General features: G+C 38.3%; 1 protein-coding gene across 3 annotated transcripts in view; it reads right to left on the bottom strand.

Annotated features, from left to right (window-relative positions):
* Positions 1–20,231, bottom strand: part of RIGI (RNA sensor RIG-I) — a 72,100-nt gene that overhangs the window by 39,880 nt on the left and 11,989 nt on the right. For 2 of the 3 annotated variants that reach the window (XM_062208105.1, XM_062208103.1), the window contains exons 2-8: positions 18,535–18,669; positions 8,230–8,411; positions 5,668–5,815; positions 3,686–3,808; positions 2,114–2,221; positions 1,623–1,776; positions 830–1,088 (exon numbers count right to left, since the gene is read on the bottom strand). In XM_062208105.1, the coding sequence (XP_062064089.1) occupies positions 830–1,088; positions 1,623–1,776; positions 2,114–2,221; positions 3,686–3,808; positions 5,668–5,815; positions 8,230–8,411; positions 18,535–18,669 (1,109 nt within the window). The remainder of the gene's footprint in view (positions 1–829; positions 1,089–1,622; positions 1,777–2,113; positions 2,222–3,685; positions 3,809–5,667; positions 5,816–8,229; positions 8,412–18,534; positions 18,670–20,231) is intronic. The other variant, XM_062208104.1, reaches the window with a different exon arrangement.

Here is a 20,231-nt window from a genome sequence, read left to right as displayed (position 1 = left end):
TCTCACTGTAACTCTACTTGTCAAATAAATAAAATTTAAAAAAAACTTTAAAAAAATAACATTTGCATTGTGTAATCAGTAGTCCAGAAATTATTTAAAGTAAATGGGAGAATGCACATGGATTATATCCAAATATATACAGCATTTTGTAAAGGTGTCTTGAGCATGCATAGATTTTATACCTGTGTAGAGGGTTCTGGAACCAATCTTCCATGGACAGTGAGGACCCACTATATATATATATATATATATATATTTTATATATATATTTTATATATATATATTTAAGATTTATTTATTTTAAAGGTAGAGCTAGAGAGGGGCAGAGAGAGAGAGAGAAGGAAGGAGGAAGGGAGGGAGGGAGGGAGGGAGGGAAAGAGAGGGGTGGAGGAGACAGAGAAAGAGAGAGAGGTCTTCCATTCACTGGTTCACTCCCCAAATGGCTGCAACATCAGAGCTGGGCCAATCCAAAGCCAGGAGCTTCTTCTAGGTCTCCCACATGAGTACAGGGGCCAAAGCTCTTGGGCCATGTTCTACTTCTTTCCCAGGCCATAAGCAGAGAGCTGGATCAGAAGTGGAGCAGCCAGGTCTCGAACCAGCACCCATATGGGATGCCTGCACTGCAGGTGGCGACTTTACCCACTACACCACAGTGCTGGCCCCCCAACTAACATCTTAACTGAATAAATGAATGAACCAAAATTGATCAATGAGTTGTATAATGACTTAGGACCTGAGAAGGACAGCCTCACTGTGGTCACAGGTGTAAGTAAATGGAATTCAGGGAGATTATACCTCTCCCAAGGAGTTCTCCTGACTGTGGAGATACCTGAGGCAGTGGGTCGGAAGATCCTCCAAGTTTCTGATCCAGATAATAGAACATGATCTTATTGTATGGGTGTTGTTTACAAGTATTGTGACATTCATCAAATATCATCAAAGTGAAGACAGAGAGTGATGGAATAGTTCCGTCTTTAAGATTGTTCACAAGAATCTGTGGTGTTAAAACAATGATGTCATTGTTCTCCACAATGTGTTTCACGGGGACATTCTCAACTGTTGCTCCAGCAATACCTGCCACACTGTACCTGGAAAGTGACAGGAACCCCTATTAACCAAGCACAATTGACAATCTTAAATCCAAAAGGAATAAAATATTTAGAGACAAGTCCTTAGCACATAGCCTGACATGGTAAATAATCAATAAATGCAAGGTAGTTAACTTAGTATATATTCATTCTTTCAAGTAACTAAAAGCAGAGAGAGTAGATCAAAGAGTATTACCAAATAAATTATAAAATCATTAAAGAAGATAAATGTGATATTTAAATATCAAATTGAGGGTAGGTATTCAGTCTAGCAGTTAAGGTACCCTCATCCCTATCAAAGCGAGTTCATTATCTGTTAAATCATTTACTTAAAACCATATAAACTAGGAGGTTTTAGAATTTCCAGTATGTATAACAAGAAAAGACTCAATTACATGCAGGAATTAATATCTAGTTTATATAAAAGCTGACTATTATAAAACAATTTGAGCATGGCTTTTAAAAAACAAAACAGAAAACAATTCATTACATGAAGCTAGAGAAAAATGACATTGGACTGATTGTTGTACCTACCCAAGTCTTTCAAAATATTCTGAGAACACAGATTTCTGCTGTTCATACACAGGGACGTGATTAGCAAAAAACACCACCTTCCCTTTTTGTCCTTGTGGAAATGTTTTAAGATGATGTTCACATATAAGAAGTGAAACAAAGGTTTTTCCACAACCTTTTAACATACAAGGAAAAGGAAAACATGTAACTAATATTATACTAGAGAATTCTGCATTTTTGGCTCCTCTAACATCATTGAAATGACTAGAAATTATGACCAGAAAAAGAAACATTAAGCTACTTTGCAGGTAACATGCACTCAAAACAGTCAGGACCAAAACTAAAAGAGGGCATTTCTTCCTTTTCGTTGAGACTGTCTAAATAGGACAGTTTTGTCAAAAGACAAATGGAACAGGAACAATCTGAAAATTGCCCATTATGTCACAGTATTCAACAAAAAAAGAAAAAAGGAACAGAGAAACAAACTATGTAAGTAATAGCAATTGGCTTACCAGTAGGAGCACATATTATTGTGTTTTTTCCCTTCATAGCAGGCAGAGCAAGCTCTAGCTGGTAATTTCTTGGTTTCAGTTGGCTGCATAATTTAGCGCGAGATACTTCTATAATACAAAAGGAACAAAATTTGCAGTTACTCCTCTGAGGAATCACAGCAATAGCTAAAATCCAATGGACATGATTCTGACTGTAGCAAGAAGGGCTCATTAGAGAAAGTTTAGAATCTTGTCTCTTTGTAACCAATTCAGCTTCTCTAACCAAGCACTTTATCTCAAAAACACGTTAGTATATAACATATTAAGAACTAGAAAAAAATACTGGAAATCACCTAGCAAGTCCACCCATTTTTAAGAAAGGGAAAATTTCTTAAAAGGTAAAGTGAGGTAACCTCACTTACAAGACATATAAGGATCTTTACATGTCAGGGATATTTAAAGCAACTTATAGTCATTGATTTTATTCTGCAATGATTCCTCCTCCCCCAAAACTTGCATTACTCACTTGCAGAAGTAATCTGTAAATTTTCTTTAAGAGTTATCCTAAAATCACATTTTCCCCAAAGAGTATTCTTCATTCATCATAATTTCCTACTTGATATCCTTGTATAAATAAATTGTATATGGTATGTTATACAAATCTCTAGTTCCCTAATGAAACAGTCGTGAAAATATGCTTCCAGAAACATCGGGGGCCTTAGCGGACCACCATGACGTCACACAAGAGCCTTGGTGTGAATGGGAAATGGAGTTCTTTGGAGAACATAACCCTTTGGCAAACAACACAGGCTGCATCTCAGCCCTCACTCAACCTCTAAGCCAAGCACATGTGTGCAACACACCGACCTCACACACTTGAATGGCAGCCCTGGGATATTAAAAAAGGAAATTAAGTGAGTGGCTCACAATCAGTAGAGGTATTTCTTTAGAGAGGAAGGGTGATTTCAAATTTCATAGACATTGGTTGGTGTCTCAGTTCAATAGGCTAATCCTCCGCCTGCGGCGCCGGCACACCGGGTTCTAGTCCCGGTCGGGGTGCCAGATTCTGTCCCAGTTGCCCCTCTTCCAGGCCAGCTCTCTGCTATGGCCTGGGAGTGCATTGGAGGATGGCCCAAGTCCTTGGGCCCTGCACCCGCATGGGAGACCAGGAGAAGCACCTGGCTCCTGATCAGCACGATGCGCCGGCCGTGGCGGCCATTGAAGGGTGAACCAATGGCAAAAAGAAGACCTTTCTCTCTGTCTCTCTCTCACTGTCCACTCTGCCTGTCAAATTAATTAATTAATTAATAATAAATTCATAGACACTCATTTTCTGGAGGGACGCTGCATTTCTCATACAGACACACACATACTTTTAGTGATAAAAGATTTCTAAAGTCCACTTAGCAGCTATGGAAAGAGTGGCAATTCTAATTATAGAAAAAATATCTCTTTTGACATAATTCTCTTGTCTTCCTTAGTTTTCTTTAAAAAGTTTTTTCATAAGGCTATGACTTTTGGCACTGCCAAGCAAGTCCCCACACAAAAGGCCTGTAGAGCACCATCATGAAAAAGCACAAACAAGAGCTGTACCTGCAGGTGTGCATGAATTCTGGCTGAGATTCTCCCATTGTGGACCTTCCTGGTAGACAATATGTACGCTGGAAGTTCCCATGTCGTCCTCCTCAAGATCTTCAGCTTCAACATCTTTGGCATCTTTGTGAGATCAAAAAACATTTCAGAACCTTAACATAATCTGAATATAGTTCTGATGGTGAAACTGTCACAAAAGAAGTTACAGCACTAATGCTAAACTTTCATTACTATTTCTAACAAACACTTCCCTTCACTTCTTAAAAGAATCATTTTACCTCAGTTTGGAGTCTGAACTTCAAAGTCATTTAGGACTTTATTATTTAAGGTATGGAGTCGGGATCAGCAACTTTGGGAATTTGTTAGAAATGGGAACTTTACCCCATGTGAAGAGATAGATAGGTCTGGGCCTCTTAACTTACAAGGCCTAAAGCCCACCAGATTATTATCAAGCCCCTTCTATCAGGTTCTATTTGCCTCTCAATCAGAAAACTTAATTGTAGCTTAGACAGCACCTTTCTTAGCTCCTCTAATAATGACTCTGTCCTTTGTTCTAGACCCTGTCTAGTGCACTTGGGCCTCATTCCTTTGTAATCATAACCTCTACTCTACCACCAATGGCTCTACTCCCAATCTGTGTGTACTGATGGTCCTCTTCCCCACTTAATGCTGTATAATTGTTCAAACCTGGTAAATGCCACTCTTAGGATCATTGGTTACTATCCTCACCCTGTCTTTTATGACCTTGTCTAAATATGATCAGAGTCGGGGAACTTGGAAGGCTTCCATAGCCTTGGCAACTCATGACGACAGCCTAGGGTGGTTACTGGCGCCATAAACTAGAGTGTCAATTTGTTGGGTCAACAACAGGAGCCACTGTGCGCTTGCTCCTGATGTGGGATCTCTGTCCTTAATGTACTGTACATTTTGATTTAATGCTATAACTAGTACTCAAACAGTATGTTTCACTTTGTGTTTCTATGTGGGTGCAAACTGTTGAAATCTTTACTTAATGTATACTAAATTGATCTTCTGTATATAAAGAGAATTGAAATGAATCTTAATGTGAATGGAAGGGGAGAGGGAGCGGGAGAGGGGAGGGTTGTGGGTGGGAGGGAAATTATGGGAAGGGGAAGCCATTGTAATCCATAAGCTGTATACTGGAAATTTATATTCATTAAATAAAAGTTAAAAAAAAGTAATAAAATTAAAAAAAATTAATCTAAATAAAAAAAAATGGGAACTTTGAGATCTCGTGGAATCAGAATATGAATTTTAACAATACCCAACAGATTCCTACACACACTGTGTCTACATGAGAAAAGCAGCGTGATTTAGCAGACACCTGACCCTGGACCCAAGAATCAGACACGTATTTATAGACACTTTTGGAAACAACCTATAATCAAAAGAAGCCTAAGCAATGCTAAGATGGACACTTGGATGATACCAAAGTCATCCTTTAAAACAAAGGATCTTTTAAAACAAAGCTTGGACACGTTGGCTTCAAAAAGTCAAATGACAGCCCAAATCATCACAAATTTTCTCCTTTTATTCCTGTTCTACTTCAGTTTTAGGTGGTGCCCAACAAGAAAACTGGGCAATGACTCTACTTTGGAAAGGGGGTTAAATCTTAGAATTGGAACTTGTAATTCTAGAATTCTCAAGCTGTATCTCAGATCATCTAAACTAGGATGAGAGCTCCGACTTGGCCTTCCCCAAATTTGTTTGGGCAAGATGGGTTAATGTTGGATGAGGGCATTTTCTCCTGATACAGTTTTAGAGGTTATATACAACCAAATGAATTCCGCATGCAAACAGCTACCTCCCTCCTAGAACTCGACTTTATGCAGCCTTGGGTATCTGAAGGGAAGTCTGCCTTTGCTGGCAAGTGAACACAGGCAGGGACTAGGGAAGCGCTAAGTACAACCAGGAGGAGCACACTGCTCTCCACTGGAGAGCTCTTCCTTGGAATAACCTACCTTGCTCTACCATCCAAAGTTCACTGAATGAGTTGTTTTCATTCTCCAAAGCAAGTTTTAAAGTTTTGGGCCAGTTCTCCTTGTCTGATCTGAGAAGGCATTCAGCCATTTTCTCTGCACCTGCCATCATCCCCTTATTGAAGCAAATCTAAACAAAGGAAAAGCAGTGTATTTGTCAATTATTTCAAAAGTTTTCCTTGTATGAGTTTTCAATGAGAAAATGTCAATTTCAAGTACTATATGATTTTAAATCACCATACATTATAGTTCATAACCATTTTTCTCCCATCCAACAGTCTTTTAAGGCTCTCTTTCCTTCATACTTATCCTTTTAAAAATTATTTATTTGAAAGGCAAATATACAGAAAAAGAGAAGAGAAGAGAAGAGATAGATCGCCCACCCACTGGTTCACTCTCCAAATAGCAGCAACAGCCAGGGCTGGGCCTGGCTGAAGCAAGGAGTCAGTAACATCTTCCAGATCTCCCATATGGGTGGCAGGAGCCCAAAGACTTGGGCCAGCCTCTGCTGCTTTCCCAGGTGCACATGGAGGGAGCTGGATTGGAAGTGGAGCAGCTGGGACTCAAACCAGTGCCCATACAGTGTCAATTGAACTTTCCATGCCACAGTGCAGGCCCTATCCTTGTCCTTTACACATCGGTGTCACTGTCAAGAGATGCTTTCTCATCTCCCCTGAGTTCTTATACCTATCATTACAAGTAAGACTAGGAAAATATTCCATTTGTCAGTCATTCACACTTTCAGGATATTGGCACAGAGTGAAACGTGGAACAACGTAACATAATATTCACATGTGACTTTTCAGGGTAGAGGGATTTACGTGACTTCACTATTCATAAGAAGTAAAATATACTGTGGACTTATTATCATATGCCAAGCATGTGTAAGCACTTTACATATATTATCTTATTTAACCCTTATAAAATGCTATATTAAGGTACTGTTATTATTCTCATTTTATGCATGACAAAACAGATGCTTAGAGAAGCTAAGTAACTTATTCAGTATCACACACTAAGAAATGGTTGAGCCAAGATTCTAACAAAATTTATCTATGTTGGAATACTACACAGCAGTAAAAAAAAGAAATGAAATCCTGTCATTCGCAACAAAATGGATGCAACTAGAAAACATTATAATAAGTCAGTCCCAAAAACAAATACCGTATGTTCTCCCTGATCCGTGGTAACTAATAGATACCTAAAAAGTAATCTACAGAAGTGAAATTGAGACCTTGAGATGCAATGACTGAACAGCCTTTGTCCCAGCTGTTGAGAAACAGTTTCTTTTTCCATACTGTTTGTGAATTCTTTACTTAGTGTACAGTTTATCTTATGTGTATAAAGTTAATTGAAAACAGATCTTAGGGCCAGCATCGTGGCTCACTTGGTTAATCCTCCGCCTGTGGCACTGGCATCCCATGTGGGCATTGGGTTCTAGTCCCGGTTGCCCCTCTTCCAGTCCAGCTCTCTGCTGTGGCCCAGGAGGGCACTGGAGGATGGCCCAAGTGCTTGGGCCCTGCACCTTCATGGGAGACCAGGAAGAAGCAGTTGGCTCCTGGCTTCGGAATGGTGCAGCGCCAGCCATAGTGGCCATTTGGGTGAGGGGGGGGTGAACCAACAGAAGGAAGACCTTTGTCTCTGTCTCTCTCACTGTCTATAACTCTACCTGTCAAATTAAAAAAAAAAAAAAAAGAAAGAAAGAAAGAAAACAGATCTTAGTAAAAAATAAGAAAGGAATAGGAGAGGGAGGAAGAAGAAAGCTTGGGAATGCAGGTGGGAGGGAGCATAGGGTAGGAAGAACCGCTTTGTTCCCAAATTTGTATATATGAAATGCATCAAGTTTCTAAAGCTTAAATAAAAGGTTTCTAGGTAAGGAAAAATTTAATGTGTCTATAGCACAAATTCTTAACCGCTAGTCTACAATGTTTTTTTAAAAAATCATTTATTTATTTATTTATTGAGAGGCAGAGCCACAGATAAAAAGAGGGAGAGACAGAGAGAAACACCTTCCAAATGCTGGTTCACTTCCCAAATAGCCACAACAGCCAGAGCTGTGCTGATCCAAAGCCAGGAGCTTCTTCTGGGTCTCCCACACAGGTGCAGCAGCCCAAGCACTTGGGTCACTTTCTACTGCTTTCCCAGGCCACAGCAGAGAGCTGGATCGGAAGAGGAGCAGCTGGGACTCAAACCGGCACCCATATGGGATGCTAGTGCTGCAGGCAGCGGCTTTACCCACTATGCCACAGTGCTGGCCCCAGCTTTTCTCTTATTATTTTTCTTTGCTGAACTGGTTGACTGTATTTAAATTTGCATGAATTATTCAGAAAAAAGTAATTTTAAGTGAAAATAGAGCAAACTTGAAAAAATTGTTACATACAAATCAGTTCACATTACAGGTACCTTCCTAGGTAACTATGCCTCTTATAGAAGGACTTTTGTGGGTTTCAATTATCGTTTTCAGTTCTAAAACAGTAGAGACAACACAAGACATTCCCATGTTCAAACTACTTTCCCCCAAATTTAGTATTTTATTTGACTTACCTGCATAATTTCTTCATATTCCTGACTAATTATACAGTCAGACATTTCAGGAAGGATACATGTTGGATTGATTCTGTCTTTAAATGCTGGTTGTAAACGTTTTAAAAGTGCTCTGTATTCCTCCAACTTTTCAATTTTTTGGAAATTCCAATTTGCAATGGCTTCATAAAGCCCAGAATAACCTGAAAAGGAGGAATAGCAAGTTTTATCGGCTAAATTTAATAAACAAAACACAATGAAATTATCAGAGCAATCATATTTGAATATATAGTGATAAAACTCAAAGAAAGGAAAGAATCAAACACTCTCCTAGAGAAAATTAGTCCAACACAGAGGAAGATTAAAAGAGAAAGAGAGGGCCGGCGCCGTGGCTTAACAGGCTAATCCTCCACCTTGCGGCGCTGGCACACCAGGTTCTAGTCCCGGTTGGGGCACCGATCCTGTCCCGGTTGCTCCTCTTCCAGGCCAGCTCTCTGCTGTGGCCTGGGAGTGCAGTGGAGGATGGCCCAAGTGCTTGGGCCCTGCACCCCATGGGAGACCAGGAGAAGCACCTGGCTCCTGCCAATGGATCAGCGCAGCGCGCCGGCCGCAGCGCGCTACCGCGGCGGCCATTGGAGGGTGAACCAACGGCAAAAAGGAAGACCTTTCTCTCTATCTCCCTCTACTGTCCACTCTGCCTGTCAAAAAAATAAAAAAAAGAGAAAGAGAAAAAAAGTCACTACAATAAAACTAAAAAAGCATCAAAATGGCAGTAGTAAGACCTTACCTATCAATAATTATCTTAAATATAGATGCATTTAAAACTGCAATTAAAAGAGTGACCAAATGAATAAAACAAGATCCAACTATGTACTGCTTAAAGAAAACTCAATTCATCTAAAAGGACACTCATAGAATGAAAGTTAAAGACTAAGATATTCCATGCAAATGGAATGCAAAAAAAGTAGTCATATTTATATCAGATAAAACAGAACTTAAAAGCAACAAAAGACGACAAGAAGGCCATTATACAATAAGGGGTTCAATCCATCCAGGATAAAAATCAGATATATTTGCATCCCAATACAGATCTAATGGCAGAGATATTTTCTAATATAATAATGGTAGTGAACTTCAATTTATTGAAGTAGATCACACAAACAAACAAAAAAAAATCAAAGAAACAGCAGTTAATTGTACTATAGATCAATCTGACCAAATGGACATTTATAGAATATTCCATCTAATACCAGCAAAATACAGTTTTCTTAACAGCACATACACAGTCTCCAGGGCAGATCATATACTAGATCACAAAGCCAGTCTCAACACATAAAACTGGAAATCAATTAACAAATAAAACTTTGGAAAATACATAAATATGTGGAAAATAAACATTTACTGAATAGCCAATAAATCAAAGAAAAAAATCAAAAAGGAAATTTAAAACTTTTGAGGCATGAATGAAAACGGGAACAGAAACATACCAAAAGTTATGAGGTATGGCAAAAGCAGTACACAGAGGAAAGTTTATGGTAATCAATGCCCACTTAAAAAAAAATAAAAGCAGAATGATTTCAAACTTACTGCTGTACCTTAAGGAATTAGAAAAATAAAAATAAATAAATAAACAAATTATAAAAACTAATAAAAATCAGAACAGAAGTAAATGAAATAGAGAATTCCAAAAACAATGAAAAGAAGAGCTGGGTCTTAAAAAGATAAACAAAATGCACAAACTTTAGCTAAGGCTAAGGAAAGAAGAAGACAAGACTCAAAATCAGAGATGAAAAGGGAGATGTTACAATTGACACCACAGGAATACAAAGGATTGTTAGAAATTATTACAATTATACAGCAATACATATGATAAACTGGAAGAAATGGACAAAAACCTGGACACGTACACCTTTTCCAGATGGAACCACAAAGAAATAAACACCAAATAAGACCAACAATGAGTAGGGAGACCGAAACAGTAACAAAAGATCTCCTACCAAAAAAATAAATAAAAAGCCCAGGTCCAGGTGACTTCACTGCTGGACTCTACCAAATATCTTAAAAAGGACTAAAATCAATTTTTCTTAAATTACTCCAAAATATAGAAGAGAGGGGAATTCTTCCAAATTAATTTTATAAGATCAGTATTAGTTGATACCAAAACTAGGCAAAAGTGAAGGAACAAAGGAATGAAGGAAGGAAAGAAGCTACTGGCCAATATCCTTGATGAACATAGATGCAAAAATTCAACAAAATCTAGTAAACTGAATCCAACAGCATATTTAAAAGATTATTCATCAGGAGCAAATGGGATTCAACCCAGGTATGCAAAGATGGTTCAACACATACAAATCAATCAACATCACACACTACACATCAACAGAACAAGGAACCAAATTCATGATCATGTCAATAGATGGAGAAAAGTATTTGACAAAATCTAACACCCCTTCACGACAAAGACTCTAAACAAAGTATGGAGGGAACTCGCCTCAACACAATAAAAGCCACATATTACAAGTCAACATCTAGCCTCGTGTTGAATGCGTAAAACCAGAAGACCCTTTAAGATCTGGAACAAGAACACTATTTTCATTCAACACAGTACTGGAAGTCCTGTCCAGAACAATTAGGAAGGAAAAAGAAATAAAGGGCATACAAACTGAAAAGGAAGAAGTCATTGTCACCGCTTGGGATTTTCTATAAGGTCATGTTATCTCAAAGACCACTAAAAAATTATTAGACCTAAGAAATAAATTCATCAAAGTTGTATGATATAAACATACAAATCAATAGTGTTAACACCAATAGTGAATACTCAGACATAGAAATAAAGAAAGCAATCTCATATACAATAACTACCAAAAAATTTTTTTAAAAATCTTAGGAATAAACTTAAGATGAAAGAAAACCATAAAACACTGACGAAAGAAATTTAAGATGACACAAAGAAACAGAAATACATCCCATGTTTATCAACTGGAAGAATCAATATCATCAAAATGTTCATAATATACAAAATGATTTTTAGATTCAATGAGATGCCTGTCAAAAATATAAATGACATTTTTGGTAGAATTAGAAAAAAAAAAACACTAATAAAATTTGGATGGGATGTCAAATAGCCAAAGAAATCTTGAGCAAAAGAACAAAGCAGGATGCATTATAACAGGTTATTTTAAAACATATCCCAGGGGCCCGCACTGTGGTGTAGCAGGTAAAACTTGCTGCCTGCAGTGTCAGCATCCCATATGGGTGCTGGTTCTAGTCCCAGCTGCTCCTCTTCTGATTCAGCTCTCTGCTAGAGGATGGAAGACTCACTCTCACTCTGCCTCTAAGTCTGTGTAATTCTGCCTTTCAAATAAAGCTTTGTTTTAAAAAAATTACAAAGCTACAGCAAATAAAACAGTATATATTGACATAAAAACAGAAAAGTCTAGATACAAACCCATTCATCTACAGCAAACTAATCTTGACAAAAGCACTAAGAACGCACATCGAAGAAAGGAGTCTTTTCAATAAGTTGTGTTTGCAAAATTGGATTTCTACATGCAGAACAATGAAACAAGCCCCTATCTCTTACCATGCACAAAACTCATCTTAAAATGGACCAAATACTTAAATCTAAGACAAACCTAAGAAAGTACTAGAGGAAAACTTAGGAACATAGGGGAAACACTTTAGGACATTGGAATGGGCAAGGATTTTTTTTTCACCATATCCCTAAAGCTTAAGAAACAAAAGCAAAAATAGACAAATAGGATTTCATCAAACTAAAGACCCCTGCACAGCAGAGGGGGGTGGAAAAAAAAGGAGATAATCTACATAATTGAGGAAAATATTTACAAGTTTCACATCTGATAAGGGGTTAGTAACCAGAATAATTATGAAACTCAACTCAGTAGCAAAAAAAAAAAAATAATAATATCTAAATAAAAATATAGGCAGTAGATTTCAATAGATATTTCTCAAAGACAAGGGCCAACAGGTACATGAAAAAATATTCGTTACTAATATTCAAAGAAATGAAACTCAAAACTATAACTAGTTATCATCTCACTCTGGTTAAACTGGCTTTTATAAAAAAAAAAAATCCAAAAGGTGACAATTACTGAGGTGGAAGCAGAGAAAAGGAAAACTTTGCATTCTGTGCACATTTGTTACGGCTCCATTCACATCAGTCAAGAGACGTAAGCAACCTTAGTGTCCATCCACTGATGAATGGATAAGAAAAACAGAGTACAAGATCACTAGCAATCAGAGAAATGCAAATCAAAACCACAATGAGGTTCCATCTCACCCCGGTGAGAATGGCTCACATTCAGAAATCTACCAACAACAGATGCTGGAGAGGATGTGGGGAAAAAGGGACACTAACCCACTGTTGGTGGGAATGCAAACTGGTTAAGCCACTATGGAAGTCTGTCTGGAGATTCCTCAGAAACCTGAACATAACCCTACCATACAACCCAGCCATCCCACTCCTTGGAATTTATCCAAAGGAAATTAATTTGGCAAATAAAAAAGCCATCTGCACATTAATGTTTATTGCAGCTCAATTCACAATAGCTAAGACCTGGAACCAACCCAAATGCCCATCAACAGTAGACTGGATAAAGAAATTATGGGACATGTACTCCATAGAATACTATACAGCAGTAAGAAACAACGAAACCCAGTCATTTGCAACAAGATGGAGCAATCTGGAAAACATCATGCTGAGTGAATTAAGCCAGTCCCAAAGAGAAAAATATCATTTGTTTTCCCTGATCGGTGACAACTGAGCGCCAAAGGGGAAACCTGTTAAGTGAAATGGACACTATAAGCAACAATGAACTGATCAGCCCCTGTCCTGACTTTAGATGTACAATGTAATACTTTATCCTTTTTAGTATTTGTTGTTGTTGTTGTTGTTCTAGTACTATTGGTTGAACTCAGTAATTAACACACAATTATTCTTAGGTGTTTAAATTTTAACTGAAAAGTGATCCCTGTTAAATCTAAGAGTGGAAAAAGAGAGGGAGGAGATGAACAATTTGGAACATGCTCAATCGGACTGGCCGCAAATGGTGGAGTTAGAAATGTGCCAGGGGATTCCAACACAATCCCATCAAGATGGCATGTACCAATGCCATCGCACTAGTCCAAGTGATCCATTTCAGCTCACAATTGATAGCTCTGATAGCTCTAAGAGTCAAAGAGATCACACAAACAAGACAAGTATCTGCTAATACTAACTGATAGAATCAAAAAGGGAGAGAAAGATCCAACATGGGAAGTGGGATACACAGCAGACTCATAGGATGTCCTAAACAACACTCTGGCCTCAGAATCAGCCCTCAAGGCATTCAGATCTGGCTGAAGAGCCCATGAGAGTATAGCAGGCATGGAAAGCCAAGATATCATGGAAAAAAAAAAAAAAGACCTAAATGAATGATCTCTGTGAGTGAGATCCCAGTGAAAAGAACGGGGCCATCAAAGAAGGAGGTACCCTTCTCCGAAGGGAGGAGAGAACTTCCACTTTGACTATGACCCTATCGGAATAAGATCAAAGTCAGCGAACTCTAAAGGCTTCCATAGCCCTGGCAACTCATGACTAGAGCCTAGGGAGATTACTGACGCCATGAACAGGAGTGTCAAATTGTTAAATCAGCAACAGGAGTCACTGTGTACTTACACCCCATGTGGGATCTGTCCCTAATGTGTCGTCTAAAGCCAAGTGATGCTATAACTAGTACTGAAACAGTATTTTTATACTTTGCGTTTCTGTGTGGGCACAAACTGATGAGGTCTTTACTAATTATATACTGAAGTGATCTTCTGTATATAAAGAGAATTGGAAATGAAAAAAAAAAAAACAACCTGGTGTTAAAATGGAAATGGCATAGAAAATTAATTAATTTGGAAAAAAAATTATGTAGGATCTCTGTCTTTAATGTGCTGTACATTGCTATTTAATGCTATAATTAGTAATCCAATGGTAGTTTTTTCACTTTATGTTGCTATATGGGCAAAATGTTGAAATCTTTACCTAATATATACTAAACTGATCTTCTGTATACAAAGAGAATTGAAAATGAATCTTTACATGAATGGAAGGAGAAAGGGAGCGGGAAAGGGGAGGGTTGCGGGCGGGAGGGAAGTTATGGGAGGGGGGAAGCCATTGTAACCCATAAGCTATACTTTGGAAATTTATATTCATTAAATAAAAGTTTAATAAAAAAACAGTACATATTTGCAGTGCAAATTCAACCATAATAAAGAAGGAAATCTTGTCACATGCAGCAACGGAACTGGAGGTCGTTATGTTAAGTGACATAAGCTAAGCACAGAAAGACAAGTACATGTCCTTACTGTTGTGCAATCTTAAAAAGCTTTTCCCCTAGGAATTAAAAACATGACAGTGGTTACTGAAGGCTGGGAGAGAAGGATGGAGGGAGAGATGGGAAAGGTTAATTAATGGGTACAAGTTATAGTTGGAAGTAGAAGGTTCTGGTGTCCTATTATACAACAGCAGGGATTACAAGTAACACACTGTATATATTTTTTTAAATTTTTACTTGAAAGTCAGAGTTGCACAGAGAGAAGATAGGCAGAGAGAGAGAGATCTTCCATCCAATGGATCCCTCCCCAGTTGGCCACAACGGCCAGAGCTGCACCGATCCGAAGCAAGGAGCTTCTTCCAAGTCTCCCATGCCGGTGCAGGGGCCAAAGCATTTAGGTCATCTTCTACTGCTTTCCCAGGCCGTAGCAGAGAGCTGGATCAGAAGAGGAGCAGCCAGGACTAGAACCAGCGCCCATATGGGATGCCAGCACTTCAGGCCAGGGAGTTAACCCATTGAACCACAGCACCGGCCCCATACTGTATATTTTTCTAAGAAAAAAACTAGAAAAAATGATCTTGAATTTTTTTTTAACCATAAGGAAATATTAGCTGTTTAATGATGGGTACAGTTAACCTGTTTGGACATTACACATTTAGCATATATACTAAGCTATCACATAGTACCCCATATAAATGTACAATTATGTGTCAGTTAAATACAAAAATAAATGAGAAGACCCTAATTTCAATTCTGTTGGAAATATATCAGAAATTGGATCCTGAATCATATGGTAATTCTACTTTTAATGTTTTGAAGAATCCACATACTGTTTTCTACAGTGGCTACACCACCTTATTATCCTAGGGATAATACACAAGGGTTCCAATTTCTCACCAACGCTTGTCAGTTCCTGTATTTTTTATTGAAGCCATCCTGATGGGTGTGAGATGATCTCTCACTGGGGTTTTGATTTGCATTTCTCTGATAATTAGCTATGTTAAGCATATTTGCATATGCTTCTTGGCCATTTGTACATGATATTTAGAGAAATGTTTATTTAAATTCTTTGCTTATTTTTAAAAAAACGTATTTGAAAAGCACAGTTACGGGGCGGGGTGGGGGGAGACAGAGAAAGAGAGAGAATATCTTCCATCCACTGGTTCACTCCACAAATGGCCACAACAGCAGGAGCTGGGCCAGGCCTAAGCCAAGAGCTAGGAGATTCTTCCAGGTCTCCCACATAGGTGCAGGGGCCCAAGCACTTGGGCCATTCTCATTGCTTTCCCAGGTGCATTAGCAAGGAGCTGGATCAGAAGTGGAGCAGTTAGGACTCAAACTAGTGCCCATATGGGAAGCCAGCATCACAGGCAAAGGCTTTACCCACTAAGACACAATGCTTCCGACATTGCCTATTTTTAATTGAGTTAATTGTTGTTATTTATCTACTCAGGATATTAATTCCTATCAGATGTAAGATTTGCATTTTCCTCCATGCAACAGGTTCATTTTCTAATATGTTGACTGTATCCTTTGAGGCACAAAAGTTTTTAAGTTCGATGCAGTCCCACATTGTCCATTTTTGCTCCCTGTGTTTTTGGAGTCACGTTCCAAAGTCATGATATGCCAACTCCAATGTCAGCAAGCTTTTCCTCTATGTTTTCTTCTAGGGTTTTTATTGTCTTCTTCTAGGGTTTTTATAGTTTTAGATCTTATATTTGGGTCTTTAATTCATTTTGAGTCCTATATATAGTGTGTCACTGGTAGCTAATTTTGTGTCAACTAGACTGGGCTAAGGAATGTCCAAATAGGCAATAGAACATTTTGGGGGTTTCTATGAAGGTGTTTCAAGAAGACATTAGCAGGCAGGCATTATCCAATCCCTGGAGGGCCCAAATAGAACAGAAAGATGGAGGAAGGGTAATTTCTGCCTTCATGAATTGGGAAATCCCTTCGGATGTCCTCAGATATCAGAGCTCCCAGGTCCTGGGTGTTTAGACTCAGACTTGCACTGACAACCTCCAGATTCTCGGCCTTCAGACACCGCCTGTATTACACCACCAGCTTCTCTGGTTCTCCGTCTTGCAGATGGCAGATCAGACTACTTGACCTTCACAACCATGTGAGCCAATCTCCATTATACTCAAACACTCACATACACACATCATTTATGTATGTTCCTCCCATAGCACATCGGTCTTCAAAACACCAATGGGAAATGCACATTATGAAAAGATTATACATTGATATAAAGATTTTTTTTTTTGGCACCAAGATACTCATGAACTCATACTAATTTTTATAGCTCTTCTGAAGAGGATCTAATTTTAGACACTCAGAAAGATAAGACATTGTTTAGAAAAGAGCAAAGTGAACTCTGCTAAAGGTGAATAAAGAACATCAAAGTAAGGGTGAAGGTTGGGTGAAGAATGGTGAAATCACTGATATTTCTCCATAAACTTTTGGTAAAGTAAGAAGTTCGGAAATGGCTAACTCATTTTAAGAAAGGATGAGATGATGTTGACAACAAAATGCATGGCAACAGAACATCCACATCTATCCGTGAGGAAAACATTCAGCTTGTTCATGCCTACAGGGGAAGGAAGGATTCATGATGAACAGAAAAAACAACTGCCAATACTATCGACATTTCTCAGTTACACAATTCAGCCTGAAAAGTTTAAGTGGAGCAAACTTCCTGGTCAATGGGCACCAAAATGGTTATGGCCAGATCATCTTCAGCCAAGAGCAGAGCTTTCATAGAAATTTTGAACAAGTAGGATAAAGATCCTGAAGCATTTCTTCCATGAAGTTTAACAGGAGCTGAAATAATGACTTTAGCAGTATGTCACTGAAGACAAAGCACAATCAAGGCAATGGATACCAAGATGTGGAGGTGGTCCAGCCAAAGCAAAAGTGCGACTTTCCATTTTCTTTATAGTTTTGATATACAAATCTTAATTTTAATGTCACCAAATGTAGTTTTTCTTTTATGATTAATATTTTAATGTCTTATTTCATAAATCTTGCCATCTCCCCAGATCATAAAAATATTAATTTTATTAAATGGTAAAAGCTTTATCTTTCCTAATTAAGTCTTTGATTCTTCTGAGTTTACTGTGTATGAAAAGAATGAGGTAAGAAATACAGATTTACTTATAGTCACACGGGTATGAAAGAATGTGTTTGATTTTAAACATTATTCTGTTCAGAAAGGCCTACTGCTATTCAATGAAGACCCCCCCCCCTTTCCCAGTGATCTCCAATATATCAGGTTTCCATACATATATGGGTCTCATTGGAGGTTATTATGCTTCTTTGGTCAATTTGTTGATGCCAATATCAATATTATACTGTCTCAATGGCTGTCGCTTTATAAAAATCTTGATATGCAGAAGAAAATGCCCAATCTACTTAATTCTTCTTTAGGGATATCTTGGGTTATAATTATTCTATATGTATCATCTTGTCAAGCTCACTGAAAAAGCATGAAGGATTTTTATCAGAATTTTATTAAATATAGATTAACATAGGGATAACTGATACCTCTATATCAAGTCTTCCACTCTGTGTGCATGAATATATAACTCCACTTAAGACTTCTTTAATATCTCTTGAAACACTATCATTTTCTCCATTTGGACTTTATGCATCTTATAAATTTATTCTTATATATTAAATTTTTATTAGAAACAGCATTTCATTTTGTATTGTTTTCTACTTGCTTTCAGTGAGCATAAATGCAACTAATTTTTATGATGATCTTACTCATTTATCCAGTGATCTTGATAAGCTCTCCTATTAGTTACAATAATCTTTGTAGACTCTTCTGAATATTTCAGATAGACAATGCTATCATCTGGCTGCAAATAGTCTTTATTTACGTAGCTTCAGACTAAGACATGAACTACATATGGATACCTCAAAATAAATAGCTTTTAAGTTTTACAGCACTCCACAACACCAAAGTTGTATCTCCAATTTGTAAAAAGAATGAACTGACCTGCACTGCTTAGGGCATCCAAAAAGCCACGGAACCAGCCTTCCTCCTGGTGCTGCAACAGGTACTTGAGAAACAGTGAGGCAGCCTCCATTGGGCCCTTGTTGTTTTTCTCAGCCTGAATACACTGCATTTCATCTGCAAACAGAAGCAAAAATAGCTCATCAATCTGTAGAATCCCTAACCACTGGGGGAGAAAACAGAATAGGGTTGCCAGACCTTCCCAAAAGGGGAAACGGATTGTAACGATAGTGGAAGGTACTTCCAGAAAGCAGCCAATTATCTGTCCCACCTGATTAAGCCAATTCTATCCCAGCCCACTCTTCCCATATTGTATGGAAACTTCCAGCTAGGTTTGAAGTTTAAGAACTCACTCTGTCAAAGACATCTCTGCCAGATATTTGAAAAATTCTCCCCACAACAATGGAAAAACCAAGGCAGCCTTGGGTTAGAAGGAAGAACAAAAGCTTTCACTGATGTTTTGATCATCTTTTGTTAAAAAGCTCCATTAACTGTCCAGTGTGTGGGGAAGGCTACTCTCTGGCATCAGTAACAATTATAGTGAGCTCAATAAGCAGTTAGAAATAAGTAAATAAGGCTTTTGCTGAGAGGAAAAGAAAGATAGTAAAAGAGAAAGAAGAGCCAAAGAGAAACTGTGAGGCCAGCTGGCAGAGAACTGTCCACGACGTGTTGGTCATTCCACTTCTGTACAGTAACTCCATACCTAGGGAGTGGCAAAACCACTGCCTCACTATGACCCCACATCTGTTCATTTTTCCATTGTTGATAGATTATACATTCCAAGGGAGTAGAGCAGTTGGCTGGTTAACTGTATCCTAAGAGATTACAAGAGAACCTGGCACATTATAGATACTCACAAAGATATACTGAATGAGTGGAGAAAGGAAGGAATGACATACTGTACTTCTCAGGGAATCTCTGTCAAAGTCTGTCTTGCCAATAAACTTAGCCAGTTTAAATAAAATTCAATGATGTTTATAGTTATGAATTCATATCTACATCAAATTTTACTATATTTTCATTACTATAAAAAGAAGTCCTTAACCTCCCAAATATAAAAATTAAAAGAAAAATTAGGAAAGGAGGGAATGTGGGAATGCTCTTAAAACTGTATATATGAAATACATGAAATTTGTTCTCTTTATAAAGAATTTTTAAAAATAAAAAGAAATCCTGCACCCATTAGTGATCACTTCCCATCCCCTCTTCCCTTAGCCATAAGGGAATCACTAATCATCTTGGTCTCTATAGAGCTGCCTATTTGAACATTTCACATGAATGGAATCATAACATGTAGCCTTTGAGACTGGTTTCTTTCACTTAGCATTTTTTTTTGTTTCTTTTAAAGATTTATTTACTTGAAAGTCAGTTACACACAGAGAGCAGGGGAGGCAGAGAGAGGGAGAGGTCTTCCATCCACTGGTTCACTCCCCAGTTGGCCACAACAACCGGAGCTGCGCCGATCCGAAGCCAGGAGCTTTCTTCCGGGTTTCCCACACAGGTGCAGGGGCGCAAGGACTTGAGCCATCCTCCACTGCTTTCCCAGGCCACAGCAGAGAGCTGGATTGGAATAGGAGCAGCCAGGACTCGAACTGGTGCCCATATGGGATGCTGGCACTGCAGGCAGTAGCTTTACCTGCTATACCACAGCGCTGGCCCCTGACTTAGCATATTTTCGA

The sequence above is a fragment of the Lepus europaeus genome, chromosome 12 (genome assembly GCF_033115175.1).
Source record: "Lepus europaeus isolate LE1 chromosome 12, mLepTim1.pri, whole genome shotgun sequence".
NCBI classification, from domain to species: Eukaryota; Metazoa; Chordata; class Mammalia; order Lagomorpha; family Leporidae; genus Lepus; species Lepus europaeus.
Note: the sequence above shows the minus strand (reverse complement) of the source record. Positions and strands in the feature narration are given on the sequence as shown.